This window comes from Lactuca virosa, chromosome 2 (genome assembly GCF_052849685.1).
Source record: "Lactuca virosa cultivar CGN04683 chromosome 2, Lactuca_virosa_CGN04683_v6, whole genome shotgun sequence".
Taxonomy (NCBI): Eukaryota; Viridiplantae; Streptophyta; class Magnoliopsida; order Asterales; family Asteraceae; genus Lactuca; species Lactuca virosa.
The window spans coordinates 192,052,447-192,071,788 of record NC_136427.1 but is presented as its reverse complement, the minus strand read 5'-3'; the positions used below and the strand labels follow the sequence as shown (position 1 = coordinate 192,071,788).

Genomic DNA, 19,342 nt, shown 5'->3' with positions numbered 1-19,342 from the left:
AAAGTCATTTTCAAATGACAAAATTTACATTCAATGAAGGTTAGAGATTGTGAGTAAAACCAATTTGTTGTTATTCTTAAATGAACAAATAACAACTTATAAGAAAAAGACTTAGATGCACTCATATGACTTGCACATCAAGGGCTACTAATGAGAGCTAGTAAGCGCAAGAAGGAGAGATGAACAATGTTAATTTAGTTTAGGTTAGTAGTTGCAAGAATATAATCTTGTGAACTAAAGGTGTTAGAGTGGAAAAACATTAGGAATGTAATTTCCTCAAAAAAAACTTTGTAAGAGAAGGACAAAATGTGATTTTTTTTTTCAATGTTTACTTATTAGTAGCAATTTCTATCGATTTGTATTTTGACAAACTTATCAACATTATACTACATATCAAAAGAGCATGTTTGTGGACGTTTTTATCGACGGTTTGTATTTTTGAAAATGACATTTTTTACCTTTATATTTTTTAAAATACTTTATAAAACAATATTTTCCATCATTCTACTTTGTAAAATGTCATTTTCATCCTAAACTTTGAACAACGATATTTTCCACCTTTATACCTTGCAAAATATCACTTTGACCCCTTTAATTTTAAACTTCTTAAAATATCATTTTTACGTCTTAATTTTCTAAACTTTTGTGATTAACCTTGTAGTATATATAATATGATTTTCCTATAGTTACCACCCCTCAACTTTGTAAAATATCATTTCAACCACCGGCTTTGAACTTTGTAAAATGTTACTTTTACCCCCCTCAAATTTCTAAACTTTCGGGTTTACCCCATCCACGGACAGTTTAGTACTTTATTTATTTATCTACCAACAAATACAACGTTGTCTAACTTTTATCAATACAACCGTTAAAGTTAAATTTACGAAATGAATTTGGCCGCTGCAGCGCACAGAACAAAATACTATTTATTCGTTAATTATCAATTATCAATTTGTCGATGCAAGGGAAAGCACCAACATGTCGCTGATCGCATTTTAAAAATCTATACTTTTTTTAGTACATAGAAAGTCACCTCTCTTATTTAAAAGAAAAAGAATCTAACAAGATGCAATATAATTGAGCTGACTTGTAATTAAGGGGTATTAACTTTTTTTTTTAAATTGATTATTACAACTTTATATAATAAGAATCATAATTAGAGTCAACCGTTTAATTGGAATAAAAAATAATTTTATATTTGTTCTTAACAATTAACTTTGGTTGTGGTAAACTCGTGTATGTTAATCCAAATTTGATTATTTGATTCGTACAGATACAATAAATTTTCTTTTACCATATATCAATTTATATTTCGGTGGATTTTACAATTTATATATAGTAAACTATTAAGAATTATGGAAATCCCTCTTACATAAGGATGTGTACATAGCACTGACAAAATGTAAATCAATTTTCATATGTTTGGTTCTTTGGTGTTGAGCCGTGTTAGATGCTATGTAAATAGCATTGACATTGTCACAAAAGACAACCGTAGCACGAGACATGAGACAATAAAGTTCGAGAAGGAGATTATGGAGCCAAACAGTTTCAACAACTACATTAGCTACCCCTCGGTACTCTGCTTCGACACTAGAACGGGAGACGACGTGCTGCCACATGTCAATATTTTTTTTGTGTTTTTCTATTAAATTCAAACCCTTAAATGTTTACACCTTCATATTTAACTTTTCTTTTTTTAATAAATCCGTATAGTACATGAGTATCACAACTAATTAAATAAAATATATACCAAAAGCCTAAATATTCACTCACATTTAGTAACTTATTCTAATTTTACACACGTTTTCTTCCAACAAAATAGACTTCTATATATAAAAGAACCTAGGATTTAGTTATAAACAATTTGTAAAATGTTGCTATTATAGTTGGTGGAAAACACAAAGTAATATTTAGAGCATTAATATTTCGATAATATATAAAAATGCAAGTCTATTAGTTTACTAATATTTTGAAAACGATAAACACTCACACTACTAATCATATGACAATTACGATTTTGACAACGAAAGTACATCCAAAGTACTTTTTTGTTATAACGTGTTTTATTATAACCAGGGGCGGAACATAAGCATTACAGTCGAAGGGGCCGAAACCAAACTTCATATATAAACACTTTTGATTTGAGATCGGTTCTTCATAACATGAAAATTAGCCGTAGCGGTATTTACATCCAAAACAATTGACGATAATTGTTAGGAATATTATGAATAACTTCATGTTTTTTTTAGAAAACAATCATGATTTTATTTTAATTATTGTACATTAAAAAACATAATTAACTAACAATTAAAAAAACAAATGAAAGAATAATTAACAATTGTATTTGTCAAACTTATTATTTTTAATTTATAACTATAATTCTTTTACAACAATTATAATTATACTTATAATGAAAATATAAAACTAACTAATAATTAGTAAATATAAAAAATTAGCAGATAACATATACATCTTTAACAAATCAAACTATCTTAATTTCAAACTGAATTTTCGTAAGATTTATGTTTGTTTTAACTTTATTTGTTTAGCAATATAATAATCTATAAAAGCACAAAACCATAAAAAAATAATGAGGTTTTGTTTTAGACTTTTAATACCACTGTAAACAAATAGCTACGCCATACAGTCCTAATCTACGGTCCTAGTCTTCATATCTCTTTCAACTTTTAAATATAATATCTCATATCTCTTTCAACTTTTAAATTAGAGATAGAAACAAAGACAAACTTACAAGTCAGACGATGAGGACTTTGGAGTGGAGAGACAAAATAAGAACAACAGTCGGAGTAGCAAAATCGAAGAGGAAGTACCAACAAACGGCAAGTAACAGTCGGCGAACAATAGAGAGGAGACTAGAGAGATAGATCCGTATTCTTTATTTTAGGGGTGACCAACTTTTTTCCGGTGATAAATTCTTTAGAGTTTTTGTTTCCAAATCACTTGATATCCTAATATGATTAATTTTTATTTTTTGAGTAATGTTCGGTGTTTTGTTAATAACTTATCTAGTTTCCTAATTTATTAATAATTACCTTTTGATTTCTTGTTTACTTATAATGATGAACGAGGGGCCAGAATAATAATGAAAATATAAAACAGTCCTAAACATAAACTCTAGGTATTATAAGTTCAAAAATCAGGAGGCCATGGCCCCGGCCCTATAAAGGATCCGCCACTTATTATAACTAATTACATTATTTTAATTATTTAACATCACAATTATTTTCAAAACGCAAATTGAAACGGTCTCTTGAGGCATCTTACTATCATATTGTGGAAAGATGCTAATTAGTAGAAATACAAAGATGCAGAGAATGAGGTCATGCAGCCGATAATTGGCTGGGGATCTACAAACAGGAAAATGATTTAAAAAACTATTATGTTGATGGTTTAACTAGTTGAACATTATTTGCAATTTTAATTGCAATTTTTCTTGATATTAAACAAGATATAAATAAATTTCAATATGCTCGCAACCATACCAAAGGGGTAAAACAAGATATTGTAACACCATAGTTTTTATAAATATGTATTTATTTAACACGTAACTAAGTAGGTACCACGCAAAAATAAAAAATGATAATCAATTTTCAAACCTTTTTACTCAGTTAATGATTGTACTGACGAACTCTATATAATGCTTATCATCTTCCTCGCAAATTCAAGAAGCTAAACCAAAATGGGTTACGGAGACAAACCGCATGCAGTTCTTGTCCCATACCCAGCACAAGGCCATGTAAACCCTTTTATGAAGCTCGCAAAGCTTCTCCACTCCCATGGCTTCCACATCACCTTCGTCAACACTGAATTCAACCACCACCGTCTCATCCGCACCAAAGGCCGGGAATCCGTCCTAGGTTTGCCGGATTTCCAATTCCAGACCATCCCCGACGGCATGCCTCATTCAGATCGAGACGCCACTCAAGACATACCGATGCTTTGTGACATGACCAGAAAGACATGTTTAGTTCCGTTCAAGGAGTTGTTGCAGAAGTTGAACTCGTCGGCCGGAATCCCACCAGTCAGCTGCGTCGTCGGAGATGGCGTGATGAGCTTTGCGATAAAAGCTGCTAAGGATTTGGGGATTCCGGAGGTTCAGTTCTGGACTGCTTCGGCATGTGCTTTCATGGGTCTTTTGCATTATCGGGAGTTCATCAAAAGAGGAATTGTTCCTTTTAAAGGTTAGCAAATGTGTATTTGTTTCAAACTTTTCGTCTTTTGATAATCGTATCTAAACTGTGTTACTGTGTAGATGAAAAGTATCTAACGGATGGAACATTGGAAAAAACAATCGATTGGATCCCCGGGATGAGCAATATTCGTTATAAAGATATTCCAAGTTTCATTAGAACAACAGATCCCGATGATATCATGTTGGATTTCATGGGGGAGGAGGCTCAAAATAACTTGAATGCTCCAGCGATCATCTTCAACACTTTCGATGCATTAGAGCACAAAGTATTAGAAGCCATTACATCAAAATTTAATTACCCCAACATTTTCACAATCGGTCCTCTTCCTTTACTAGCCAAATACGTTCCAGATGATAGCCAAGTACAATCACTGAATTCGAGTTTATGGAAGCCAGATTCCTTATGTTTGCAATGGCTAGATCAGAAGAAAGAAGGATCTGTTATCTATGTCAATTATGGAAGTGTGACTACGATGACTGACACACATTTGATCGAGTTTGCATGGGGTTTAGCAAATAGCAAGCAATCGTTCTTATGGGTGGTTCGACCAGATGTGACAATGGGGGATTCAGCAATTTTGCCTGAAGAATTCTTGAAGGAGACGAAGGATAGAGGACTCATGGTGAGTTGGTGCGCACAAGAGCAGGTTCTTGCCCACCCATCGATTGGTGCGTTTTTAACACATTGTGGATGGAATTCTACGACTGAGAGCATATCGGAAGGTGTTCCGGTGATCTGTTGGCCTTTCTTCTCAGATCAACAAACGAATTGTCGATACTGTTGCGTTGAATGGGGGATTGGGATGGAAGTTAATCATGATGTGAAGCGAAATGAGGTTGAAGTTCTTGTTAAGGAGATGCTTCAAGGGGAGAAAGGAAAGGAAATGAGAAGAAAGGCGAAGGAGTGGAAAAGGAAAACAAAAGAAGCGACTGATGTTGGTGGTTCATCGTATAATAACTTCCAACGGTTTATCAATGATGCCATGCTTTCAGGAGAAGTTCCTTATGTTTAATTAACAAAATGTGTACCAAATTCGGCAGGCTTGATTTTGGATCTTGTGCTTGTCGAAGAAAATCACTTTCGCTTGTGAATTTTTTTTATTGTATGGTTTACGATGTGTGTGTAAGAAACCACACTAGCATAATTCTTATTTTAAGTGTGCTTCAATTGTATCTTTTGTAATTATTCTCTAAGGTTTTTTTTATTTTATTTTTTTATTTTTTATTTTATTTTTTTGTGCTACGCCGCGTAGCACACGTGCAACACTTTTTATCCCGCAACAGTTTGTTTTTACGCAAACTTCGGAGTTAAAAACCTTTGCACATATTCTCTTTGGGAGAGCACTTGATATCTCTCTTCTAACCTCTTCAAACCTAAACCTTAAAAAAAATTCGGATACAACCCATCAAAAAAGAGGCGCCACATACTTTTCTTCCTACATCTCATCGTCAATCGCAAGAAGCAGCCTCCCTACCGTCGCACCTCCCACCGACGTTCCCTCCTCCCGGCCCAGCCCCCACCGGTCAGCGGTCGCCCTCTCCTTCCAGCGTCGGTGGTTTCTTGAGTTCGGTAAGTTTTTTTTCTTCGTTTTTTGTTGCTGAAGGCAACGATTCTACTTAGGTTTATATTGAGTTTTTCGATTTTCTTGGTGGAGCAACTTCATCTTTCATGCTACATCTTAATTTTTCGATTTTTAGTTGTTGAATCATTGTTGATATCTTTGTTCTTGCTCAATCTTGATGCTAATGTTTTCAAATCATTGATGATGTTGTTTTTATTTTGATTAATGATAAGTTCTTGTTGCAATGTCTTAAATTTATACTTAAATGTCACATATTCTGCTGAAATGTCATAAAATGTTGTTTAATTGTCATGAATTGTTGCTGAAATGTCATGAAATGTACCAACTTCTTTTAATTCGAACATTCTGGGGCATAATAGGAGGCTACGACGGGTTTTCAAAGGAGAAGTTGGTGCACTTGATGACACTTTGATACATGTTGTCCCTGCAAACAAATGAAATTTATATAGAAGTAGAGGAAAATGTGATTGTTACCAAAACGTATTGGCAATTTGTGACTTCAACATGATGTTTACATTTGTTGTGGCTGATTGGCAATGGATAACACATGATTCTAGAATATTATCAGAAACATTAGCAAATCCACATGCACCATTCCCGTTTCCACCACCAGGTAAGTTTATGGTTATTTAAATCGTTTTATCTTAGTTTGAAAATTGAATGATTTTTTTTTTTGCATTTTTACAGATAAATATTATCTTTTTGATGTCGCCTATGCAAACATTCGAGGTTTTATGGCACCGTATCGTAATGTGAGGTATTGGCTTGGAGATTTCCGTCGAAGACGTGCATTAACCAATAAAGAAAAATTTAACCATGCACACACAAAAATTCGGAATGTCATTGAGTGTACTTTTGGTGTTTTGAAAGCAAGATTCCTATATTGAAGAGGATGACACCATTCTCGTTACACAACGAAACATTACCCTTGCATGTTTCACGCTTCATAATTTTATAAGAAGGGAGAGACTACGTGATGAGTATTTTGCACGATATGATGAACCAAATGTCTCGGTTCAGAATAACAATGTAGCCGCTGATGATGAAGAAGATGAGATTCCAACACATGGTACAACAGCGGACCGTGAATATATGACACATTTATGGGATGAAATTGCCGAGCAATTGATGCAAAATATGGAATATGAATTATTAAAGTTTGGTTGTATGAATTTTATTTCAAAATGTTATTGTTAGACTAATTTTGTTGTATGAATTTTATTTTAATGTTTTAAGACTAGAATTATTAATTTTTCGGTATTGAAAAACTATTTTCGATTTATTAAATCAGTTTATTTTAATTTTTTAATATCTGCAGCAACCTGCAGTTGTTAAAAAACAAACACGCTTCTTATTACAGTCTGCAGCCGTTTAGTCCACCTCTTCTACTACAGAAGGTTGCAGAGGTGGTCCACGAACTTTATGAATTTTTGCTTCAAAAAAACAAACAACACCTAAGTCTTTACAATGCTATACTAGTATTCTTTTAAAGTGTCAACAACCGTTTTTAGAGTAAGTTATAGAAATGGTCCCCCAGGTTAAATTGTTTGTTAAATCAAGTCCATATTTTTCAATTAAAACCTTAGTGTCCCAATATATATATATATATATATATATATATATATATATATATATATATATATATATATATATATATATATATATATATATTTGTCAACAATCAAGTCTTGGGGTTGAAGCTATTAATCTTTGACCTTTAAAACTATGGAGGGAGGCAAAACCTCATAAACTCTATCTTTCACGGTTTAAATGGTCCTTGAACTAAATTTTGTATCTTTTAGACCACTAAGATCATCTCCAACCCATCCCAAATACCATTTTCCTTTATTTTTAACTTCATTCATTTCCAACTTTATCCCATTTATTTTGGTATTTTAGAGCAATAAATAGTAATACCCAAAATATTAATCAGTAAAATTATTCATTTTTCCAAAAATAGGGTTGAATTTTTAGTTGACGATTTTAATCATTTTTTTTATACATTTGTAGTTTATTTTTATCTACTAGTTATACTTAAAAATATAATATTTAATAGTTTTAATATCCTGTTATATATTAAATTATATTAATTAACCATAAGTGTAAAATTTAATATTTATGTATCTAATTCATATAAAAATCAAATACATATCAAAATTTGAAAACACGGTAACATGGTTTATAAAAGGTTTATAATTCAAAAATATCTAACAAATACGATAACATATATTTTTATAATGAAAAAAAAGATAAAATATATATTTGTTAAAAACTAATTAATAGAAAGGGTGTTTGAAAATTTATATAAGTTACAAGAATGGAATATTTGGGGTTAAAAATAAGATAAAAATGAATTAGGGTTATAGATGTAACACTATTTATCCAATTTTAAAATTTATTTTTGGGGGAAAATAAAGATGTGTTGGAGATGGTCTAAAGTTACAAAATTCATGCCATTTACGTTATTTTGGAATATATGAATGGTCTCCCGGTAACTAAGTTGATGTGGATGTTGACCAAAGAAAGTCTCCCTCCTCAATGTCCACATAGTGCTAACATGGCCTCCACGTGGATTTTTCATTTAAAATAACAGATAATAATAATCTATATTCCGAATGTCTTGTAGGTTGAAACAAATTCACTTTACCTTTCTTCAATGCTTTCCACTTTTCCAACAAGTCCATGCTTACTCACCTATTTCACGCATAACTCTTATATCTCTTGTCCACAAACTCTATTCCTGTTCCTCAAGATTTTTCTTTCTCATTGATAACCACCATCTCCAACCACCGATCACCATCACGAACCACCACTAAGCACCATCGCCAATTACTACCACCAACCCACACACTCATGAACAAAAAACTAAATCTGACATCAAAAATCAAAAATCGAATTAATAAAGCTTCATAGTTGTGCCAATTTTAACTCAACCCATAAATTAAGAAAAAAAATCGATTTCATAAGTATTCATCACCATCAATCTTTCCCTTATCTCTCTATAGATATGAAAATGATGAATGAACAAGAAATGAAACCCATATTAAAACACGTACAAATTGGCATAACTTCAAGGACACATACAGATGGTACAACCCTAAAATGTTGTACTCTTTGGAGCCAACTTGCCTGATTATTGGCTAAGAGAACGTCGCGGATGGTACAACCCTAAAATATGATTTTATAGGTTTATTTGCAAAAAGGGTCTTGATGAATGCCCCTTGAGTCAAACTCATTAACATCTCCAACTGCCCAAATGGATGGAACTGACATATACGAGTATTCATCAACCTAAGTAGAGTTTCATCAAACATTTGGGTTTTGGTTAATAACTTACAACTACTACATAACAAAAGTCAAGAATCTCAATATATTCTTCATAAGATAAAACATTTGTGTAACATCTCAACTCCCAGGTATAAATTTAAATCATTTTATATTCATTTTGGCAGGGCAACTCGACGAGTTGGAGGCCCCAACTCGTCGAGTAGAGACTGAGATAGCTGCGTGGTTTTTATAATCTATTCGACGAGTTGAGGGGACCTGTAGCACCTAGTTCTTGGTACGTATTCTTTTATTTAAATCTTTGAGTATTTTGCATTCTGGCCTTGGACTCGGCGAGTCAAAGGCTCGACTCGCCGAGTAGAAGCGGGAAGGGGCACGGGGTTTAAGTTGTGGACTCGTCGAGTCGGGTCCCGGACTCGGCGAGTAGCCGCTGTCTGGACAAAAACCCTAATCCAGGGGTTTGCACCCTATTTAAACACTCTAACTCGGCCTCCCTTGTTCCTAACACTTCCAGAGGAGCTGTAGAGCGAAACCCTAGCCCCCATATTGTTCTTGTGAGTGATTTTGGCATTGTGAAGGAAGTTTGGAGCTTAGAAGAAGAAAAAGAAGGTTGAAGAGTGCAAGGAGGGGAAGTAGATCCGAAATCTACACTGTGGGAAGCTTCCATTCAGGTAGAAAAGTTCCTACCTTGATCACTAGTCTATTAGATCCCCTTTTTGTCCCTAATTTGTGGTTTTCAAGCCCTAAAACCCCAAACTCCATGTGTTTATGCTCCATGTTATGAAAGGACTTCAGATCTGGACCTTATGGACATCTTAGAAGTGTAAAGTCTCTGTGGTTGAAATGATTGAGGTCCCTATTGAGTGTTTGACCTCATAAAGAGCTTGGATTTGCCTCTTGGAGCTCATAGGGTCATGCATGCACGTAAAGTTTGCAACTTTACGTGATAAGCATGCCCTAGGAGTTTAGATCTATGGTTTGGAACCGTTGCATGCCCCAGAATTGGTCTGTTTGGAAGGAGGGTTGAAGGGACTCGGTGAGTGCCAAAGTGCACTCGGCGAGTTCTATGAAGATGGTCTTAGACTCGGCGAGTTGGATGAACCACTCGGCGAGTCCTATGAAGATTGACTGGGACTCGGCGAGTCGCTCTTCCAACTCGGCGAGTCATATGAACAGTTACTGAGTTAAGAGGGGTTTAAGTGTAGAAGGTCCAACCCTTTGTAACTGCTCGCGGAATTAGCAATTTATCGAGTAGCAAAAGTCCCAGGAACCCAAATCCTCAAGATGGATGCTCTGGTGAGGATTTGGAAGCGAGTAGGAGATCTGCTCGTAGGGACTCGACGAGTTGTTCTCGGACTCGGCGAGTCGGATCGCGAGTCGGTCTAACCGTCCCAAGTAGTGAGTTAGGGTGACTCAGTGAGTAGGAAAAAGGGACTTGATGAGTTAGTACGGGAATAGTGGGAGAGGGACTCGGCGAGTCTGTGCCAGGACTCGGCGAGTCTGTGCCAGGACTCGGCGAGTCCAGTCAACTGGAAGTTGACTTTGACCAAGGAGTTGACCTTGGACCAGGGGCAGGTCAGTCATCTGACCTAAAGGTATTTATGAGTGACTAATCGATGTTTATGGATTTATAGCCGGAGGATTACCGGTGCAGCAGTCAGACGTCTAACGAGCAGACTTCCAGCAGCTACTTTTCGAGGTGAGTTACCTTCCGGTAGCGGTGGGTCTACGGCCACAATGCCGGCCCACCAGTAGGAGTTGTATGTTGGATGATTGTCTTTGTGATATCATCTAGGTTTGCTACTACCTGATATGTTATGTGCTAGTATGATATGATGTTATATGCTAGTAGCAGTAGGGGAGATAGTCCCCAGGATTTCCGGTCGATAGGGCCGAAAGGGGTAGTCATACCCAGTCATGTTAGACAGGTTATGGTTATGCGATATATGTTATGTGGTAGTAGTAGAGGGGTGAAATAGTCCCCAGTATCCGGTCGAAAGGACCGAAGGGGAGGCCAGCACCCAGATATGCTAGGCAGTATCCGGTCGAAAGGACCGAAGGGGAGGCCAACACCCAGATATGCTAGGCAGTATCCGGTCGAAAGGACCGAAGGGGAGGCCAGCACCCAGATATGTTGGGCAGTATCCGGTCGAAAGGACCGAAGGGGTAGGTCGGGCACCCAGATATGCCTGACAGTATCTGTATGTTATGTGATTGTATGGTATGTGGTACGATGGGGGAACTCACTAAGCTTCGTGCTTACAGTTTACAGTTTGTTTCAGGTACCTCTTCAGCGAAGGGGAAGGAGCTGGCGCGGTAGCGGCACATCATACACCCACACATTGGTTTTCCGCACTATGAGATGTTCTGGGATTATACTCTGACATTATTATTATTATTTTATGATTGGTTTCAGACATGAGATATATTTTATGAGATGATATGATCGGATGATGTTTTACTACAAATGTTTTGCAAACCATTTATTTTAAATGAAATTTTTGGGCGTGAAAATTGGGTCGTTACAGGACCCAACTCGACGAGTAGGACCTAAGTGTGAAAACCCTAATTTTCAGGGTTTGCACCCTATTTAAAGGACCTTAAGTCCTTTACCCCGCCTACCTCACCACCTTAACACGTTGAGAGAAACCCTAATCGAGCTATTATCATATGTGAGAGAGAGAGAGAGAGAGAGAAGGGCTAAAAGTGTGTGTTTTAGTGCATTCTTGGAAGGAGTTTGAGGAGCAAAAGGCTTGGAACGAGAAAGAGCCCTTGGATCCAGTATTCTCTCAGTGTTAGCTGCCATTTGGAGGTAAAAAGATATTACCTTGACCACTTGTATGTTAGATCTCTCCATTAGGGAGTTTATGGCCATTTCTATCTTCTCTTTAAGTCCCTTAGTTCTTTGAGCATGCCTTGAAGATGAGACCTCAGATCTGGACGATATTAGGTCCCTTGGGCCTAAAGATTCAAGCTTTATCAAGATTTGGCCAACTTTCATGCCTTAAAACCTTGTTGAGCTTTGGTTTGGCAACTTAGCCCTAGATGCCATGCATGAACGTAAAGCTTGCAGCTTTACGTGTTATTTCTGCCTTGGGAGGCTAGATCTAGAGTATGAGGCCTCAGTTCTGCTTAAAAACGTCTGAATGAGAGAATTGACTGAAGGGACTCGACGAGTTGATGAGCCAACTCGACAGGTTGGTTAGGGTTTTCCCCGATAGTCTGGACGCGTTACGAACTCGGCGAGTTGGTGAGACAACTCGACGAGTTGAGTTGGATTTTCCCGATTCCTTTCAGAGAAACGAAAGAACTGGACGAGTCGCATAGATGCACTCGACGAGTTGGGTCAACATGGACTGTTGACTCGAGTGTTGACTTCCGTTGACTTTTAGGGTTGGGTCAAGTTAGGACATATCTGGGTGCCCGGCCTACCCTGTCAGGCATATCTGGGTGCCTGACCTACCCTGCTGAGCATACCGGGGTGCTCAACCTACCCCACTGTTAGTCATATCTGGGTGCCCGACCTACCCTCCGATGTATCTCAACCGGTTACGAGGACTATTTCACCCCTTCCACTACCGCATAATAAGATAACATAACATGAACATACCGTCTAGCATAGCTGGGTACTAGACTACCCCTTTGGCCCTATCGACCGGTAACCAGGGACTATTCCCCCTACTACCACTATCACATAACGTCATATCATGCTAGTACATAAAACATATCAGATAGTGGCTAACCAAACAATTATCACAAAAACAATTATCTAACAAACAACTCCTACTATTGGGCCGACATTGTGGCCTTAAACTCACTTCTACTGGAAGGTAACTCACATCGCACTACTGAAGTCCCACAAACGAAAACCCGGACTACTGGATGACAGCTTCCCGAACTGTCAATATCAAAACAATACCCAATTAATAATTGGGTTCCAACATACATCCATAAGTCCATGCTTGGGGTAAAAGACTACTTTACCCCCATCTTAGTTTGATTCAAACTCAAGGCCCAATCCAAAGCCCCAAAAGTCAAACTTATAAATCAAAGCCCAACATATGGCCCAATTTTCCAAATTGGGCCCAAACCTTTACATGGTCTTATTATAAGGCCCAACTATTTAGTCCAATCAAAAAATTTGGCATTTCTAATGGCCCAGTATCTCATAATCATAAAGGCCCAATTATGGCTCATCTATGGCCCAATTTTCCAAATTGGGCCCAAACATTCACATGGGCCTTACCCTAAAGCCCATTAAATTATTCTAGTCCATTTGCTTGTTCTTGGATGGCCCATTAATAGCCCAATCACCAAAGCCCAATGGAAATGCCCAACTCAAGGCCCAAGTGAAATTAGGGTTCCATATAAAATGACAATTAGGGTTAAGTGTTTCTCACTTAACCCATTAAGGACTTAATCCATTAAGTCCATCACTCTACTAGATAAGTCATATCGTGTGATTGGGTGTAGTTCACAATTCCATTCCAATGGCCCAAATGTGGGTCCCGATAAGTCCAAGTCCATTCCAAAATTAGGGTTTTCTAAACCCTAATTAGGGTTTCCAACCCAGTCATAGCCCAATAGGCCCAAAAGTTAAGTCCTTAGATCCATTAGGGTTCATTAGGCCCATTAGGGTTTCACTAGGCCCATTAGGGTTTCGCTAGTCGGGCACCACCCACTACCACCTCGGGTAGTGGTGGTCAACGACGGCTCACAGCGGCGGCCACCACCTCATGGTGGTGGTTAGGGTTTCTAGTCCATTTTGTCCAAGCATCCAAAAATCTACTACACGTAAGCAAAAACACACCGCCACCCAACACGGCGGTTGGTGGCGACAGGAGGCGGCAGCCACCACCCTACGGTGGTGGTTTTTGAGTTTTCTTCCATTATTCCTTTGCCGATTACATCATACAATGCAACATCTCAAATAACACACACATACACACACTAATCTAAGCTAAACACACACACACACACATACAACCACCCTAGTGGTGGCCGGTGGTGGCACATAGTGGCAACCACCACCTCACGGTGGTGGTGGCTTTTTCGGCCAAATAAACACCCAAACACAACACACACTACCGCAAAATACACACACACATACACACGATTTATTGCTTGCAAACGGTCCCAGCCACCCACCTGGTGGCATACGGTGGCGGTAGCATACACACAAATGGAGGCAACAACGGTTAACGATGGTAGCAACGGCGGTTGCGCGAGATGGCGGAAGCAGTGGCTTCACAGTGGAACAGCCGCATGGCGGCGACAGCAATGACGAACCCAACAACAGCAAACTCGACCGGTCATGGCAGAGAAAGGATATGGCGCCTTTGAATGACAGCAACCGCAACATAAACACGAGAGGAACGGGTGGAGGTGTAGCGGCAATGGCGGCTGGGTTTCGGCGATTCACAACAACAACCGTTTCTCCGGCTGTCTTGCTCTCTTTCTGACGTAGAGAGGGGATGGCTTCGGCGGTTTCCGTCTCCAATGACAGCTAGGAGGTGGCGGCTAAAGGATGAAGAGTGTGAGTGGCAGCCGCGGTTCATATTAGGGTTAGGGTTAATGTATGCGACGAGGGGTGAGGGAAAGGTGGTGACGGGTTCTAAACCCCGACTTCATCTAAACTTTATTCCATTTGTACAAAATCAGTCCCTGTCCCACAAATTCCTTTCAAATCCACTCTATAAGTTACCATTCGGCCCCCAACAATCCAAAACCTTTCCAATTTAAGTCCAATAGTTACCAAACAACCCCTCCTCTACAAATTCTTTTCAAATGAGGTCCATATGTTACTATTCAACCCCTAAGCCTCCAAAATCTCTTCAAATTAAGTCCCAAAAGTTACCAAGTAGTCCCTGCCTTCATAAATATTTACGAAACCAATCTGAAACTTACACTTTAACCCCTGACTTCTAAAATTGTAACATTTTGCTCCCGAAAACCAACACCCCACTAAAATTATGGGTTTTGGGGCTACTATTCAATCATTAATTCATTTATTTATTTAATAAATGGGGTGTTACAACTCTCCCCCACTTAAATTAGATTTCGTCCTCAAAATCATTCCTTACCATTCCTTACGCGCCAAACCACTCAAGAACATGGTCACCATCCTGGGCACACCCTAGCCTTCCCAGGGTAGCCGTGACCAATCTTCGCAAAAGCCCTAAAATCCACAGGTGAACGAATTCCTCGCACCAAGATCACATCTACTCCGTCTGAAATCTGCTGTCTTGAGATGGTCTGATTCCCTAAAAGACCACTCATACTGAATCATTTTCGTTAAATCCAGTCAGTTTATCCCCCAACTGACTACCCAACTTCTAATAACTCGAGGTTCCCACTATAAAGCTAGATCACAGAGCTAATTATCCCTGCAAATCACTTATACTTGGCCAAGGCTCAACTAATCCTGCTGTGAGTGACTTAGCATCACCCAAGCAATCAATTATTTCGTCCGTACTTGCAACCTAAACACAATTATTAATACTGCCCAAATGCTGAAACTTCCCGGATCACTAAACTGTCTGAAACAGTATGCTGCCACATGGCTGCTTTCCAAAATCTACCGAGACATCCCTGGTCTCAATTCGTTCGCCAATCATCTGAAATATCGGGTTCCAGACCTACTGCGGAACCAAAGGACTCCCACATAGTCGCCTCACACGACTTCCAAACGAAATCATTGTTTGTCAATAGCTTCCATTAATTATCTTGTCACTATGGCTATAACGACCTCCTAATCCAACCGATCGGGTCCATGCATCGGATCCTGACATCATCCAAATCCAAGGCTAAAAGTGATTGCTACAAGACCAATGGTAGCCTTATATCACAAATGACATTTCACGGTCCATTGCTTACCTGTTCCCATAACTGTAGTGGCATTCCTACGGTCGTATTGTTGGCTCAATCAGATCTAATCCCTCTGGGGAAATCCATAAACCAATCCGTGGATTTGCCACGCCCTCACTGCTACACCTGAACTGGTGGGTACTATTGTTCCTTCCGCGTTCTAACAACACGCTCATGCCATCTACCAACCTAGTGAATGCTACGGCTACACCCACAGTCTCACGACAATCTATCTCTATCTGCCAACCTCATGAATGCTACGGCTACACCCGCAGAATTACAACATTCTATCACTATCTGACCGCTAGTGAATGCTACAACTACCCCCGCAGTCTTACAACACTTTCCATGCTAACTGACTGCTAGTGAATGCTACGGCTACCCCCGTATTCTTACAACACTTTCCATGCTATCTGACTGTTAGTGAATGCTACAGCTACACTTGCAGTCTTACAACACTTTCCATATTATCTGACTGTTAGTGAATGCTACGGCTACCCCCGTATTCTTACAACACGTGTCCAAACCGGGTCGAACACGCACTCGACCTAACACTCAACTGAACTTGAGTCCTAACTGAAGCTCTAACCTGGTTCCCAAAACCTGCTATCTGATGCCAAGGAAAAGCATGAACCAGATGTTGGAACATGTTCTGAACTCCCAACTCACAATCCTCAATCTGGACGGCCACTCGGCCGCCTTTCTCCCTATCGGGGACGCGAAACTCATCCTAGTTTCACACCTATTTCTGCTCCTGGATATCTGATCGGTTCTCCCCCACTTAGCTTCAGCTAAGTCTTCACGGTACGTGAGAGTTGAAGGGTTCCCAATCCTTCTTACTTTCTAATAGTCCACTGACAACAATCTGAGCTTACCAATGCTAACGATCAATTACCAGTTAAACCTCAAGATCCCCCATTCTCTGAAATCCTAAAGAGTACCCTTGAGATCCGGTCCAGTTTGACACCTCAATACATCTCCCATGCTGTCAACTGAAGGCCTTAATCTTCACCCTGGCTGACGAATCCTCGTTCCCACTCCTAATCTCACAGCACTACTAAACTCTGACCGAACACAACCCATGCGAGAAATGCAATTCTCTTGAACATCCAATGACCGAACACCCATGCGTCTAACACTCGCAACTGCCTCCACTATCTTCATGTTACCAGTCCTTCCCTAGAAACGGTAGTGCCTTGAACTCCAAAGTTCATCCATAGACAATTGTCGACCATACCTGAACCATGATAGAACCACTAAACGCTGACTTCACAGGAGAAATATCGCTCTAACCCTGACCGAATATCCTCTAAATAATACCCCGCAAAGATCCTGACAAAGATCTGAAATGATAATGGTACACATGGAACCCACTCAGCAAGATGCGTCCCTCTGTGGGTTTATCAAGGACTTTTCGGCATGCAGGATGGCATATATGATCCTTGATAACCCAAACACTAGCAGAAAACCGACCTGAGAGGCTGAGATCTAACTTATCCGAACTCACACACAATTCCAAAGCGATACATATTCCCAACATCCACATAGTAGCAGTTGAAAATGACATACCCGCTACATCTGGAGGAATCATGATCAACTCCTCCTGAGATACTTCGATCAACCTGAGATAATGGTGCAAAACTCCCTTTCGATCCCGATGACAGGAACTAAAAATAGGATCCTCCTTCCTGAAGGACTCTAAGGATTCACAGGCCTTGGGCTTTAGATGAGCCCCTAACTGCCCCGCTACAAATCTGTACTATGAACCGAGAGAACACTGAACCCCCGAACCAGCAAAAAGGGAAACGATCTTACACTGACCACCAATAATTCACAGTATGCAATTGGCATATGACGATATTTGATAATCTAACCCAACATGAGCAAATAAACAAACCAGGGATACACTTACTCATCCTGCTACAGTATCCCAAACCACAACGCAATTCCCACAACAATGTGCAGATAAAACTGAAAGAAGGCAAGGTTACATACCCACAACATTGCCTGCTGGAGTTCTGACTTCTCCTGTCTGACACTGCAGGGCCTGACTCCTTCTGCTGACATGACCAACCCCGCTACACTTGTAGCAGCCTAAACCCTTGGAATGTCAAACTCCATTGTGTACTTCCCCGCACGTGCTTCACTGACTCCGGCCCTGCTGGCCTTTCACCCGATGATTAGCAGTCTTGGGTCTCTCCCCGGGACCCTCTACTATGTGCACATGGTACGACCCTCTCTTCTCAAGGTGCTCCAAATCGATCTCGCATCCTCGGACTTAAGAGTCATATCCTCCAGGGTCTGACACCCTGTCACGCTCACTAGCTCACTTGCTAATGGCTGAACTGCAACAGTTGGAACATCCTCTGACCCCAAACCGGGTCACAAACGCCTCCCCGAAGCTTCTCAGATTCTCCAAGACTCTCACCGATTCGAGTATGGATCATGTGCTTTCAGTAGTACGAGCCCAATACTACCTTCCATACCTATCCATACTTTCCTCAGCAATCCTCCGGAATCCTCCAAGTCACTTCCTCAAACTGATGCACCTAAGTCTCACTAATCCTCACTATTAACCCACTGAAATATATCCTAGGCTTTCCTAGGTTCCCAAACCCACCCAGTCCTCAGCTGCTGAAAGGTTTCCAGTAGTGTCAACTAGCTACCTCATGAATATAGCCACATGCAACAGAGATCAGATAATCCTTCGAGTAAAAGACCCATCCCTAGAACAGTTGGACTCAAACAACAGCTGCGCAATAGGGTCAAATATATCACTCTGAGATTATCCATCCTGTGCCACATGTGACTTAGCATATTCACTTAATAGCTAGCTCACATTACTAAGAGTCCCACAAAGCACAAAGCAAGCAGCATTCAGACAATGGAAAATCTAACCATCATATTCCACTCAAACCATTATATCCTCTAATCAGGAATCTGTACATGCAATTCAAAGGCTCATACAATTAGGCATAACCTAAACAGGCTATCCTATCACTGACTGATCAGTACTAGCATGCAAGTCTACAAGCACATACAATAGGCATATAAGGCATCCTTCCTAGATTCTTAGCCCTAATCTAGCATGCAGTTCTCATAATCATATCATAACATAACATGTATGGGTATCTTGGGGAAAACTTACTTGAGCTCAACTGATTGCACGCATCACACACCTTGTTCTTTTCAAAGTTCTTTTCTCTTTTCAAACTTCTTTTTATAAAATGATTTTACTTTTGAAAATTTTTCATACCAAGTCCTTAGTTTAAGTCCAGACACACCCGAAAGTATGTCCGAATCCCTCAAACTGAGGCTCTAATACCAACTTGTAACATCCCAAAATTCAAGACCAAAAATTTCATTTTAATTAGGTTATTATATAAAAACAACA

The 19,342-nt window shown here is 39.3% G+C and overlaps 1 protein-coding gene across 1 annotated transcript; it reads left to right on the top strand.

The window, feature by feature from the left end:
* The first annotated feature begins 3,675 nt into the window (after window positions 1–3,675).
* Window positions 3,676–5,417, top strand: LOC145159915 (linamarin synthase 2-like). Its single transcript, XM_079078972.1, has 2 exons — window positions 3,676–4,202; window positions 4,274–5,417. The coding sequence occupies exons 1-2, from the start codon at window positions 3,701–3,703 to the stop codon at window positions 5,224–5,226; spliced, it is 1,455 nt and encodes a 484-aa protein (XP_078935098.1). The 5' UTR covers window positions 3,676–3,700; the 3' UTR covers window positions 5,227–5,417.
* Window positions 5,418–19,342: the final 13,925 nt, after the last annotated feature.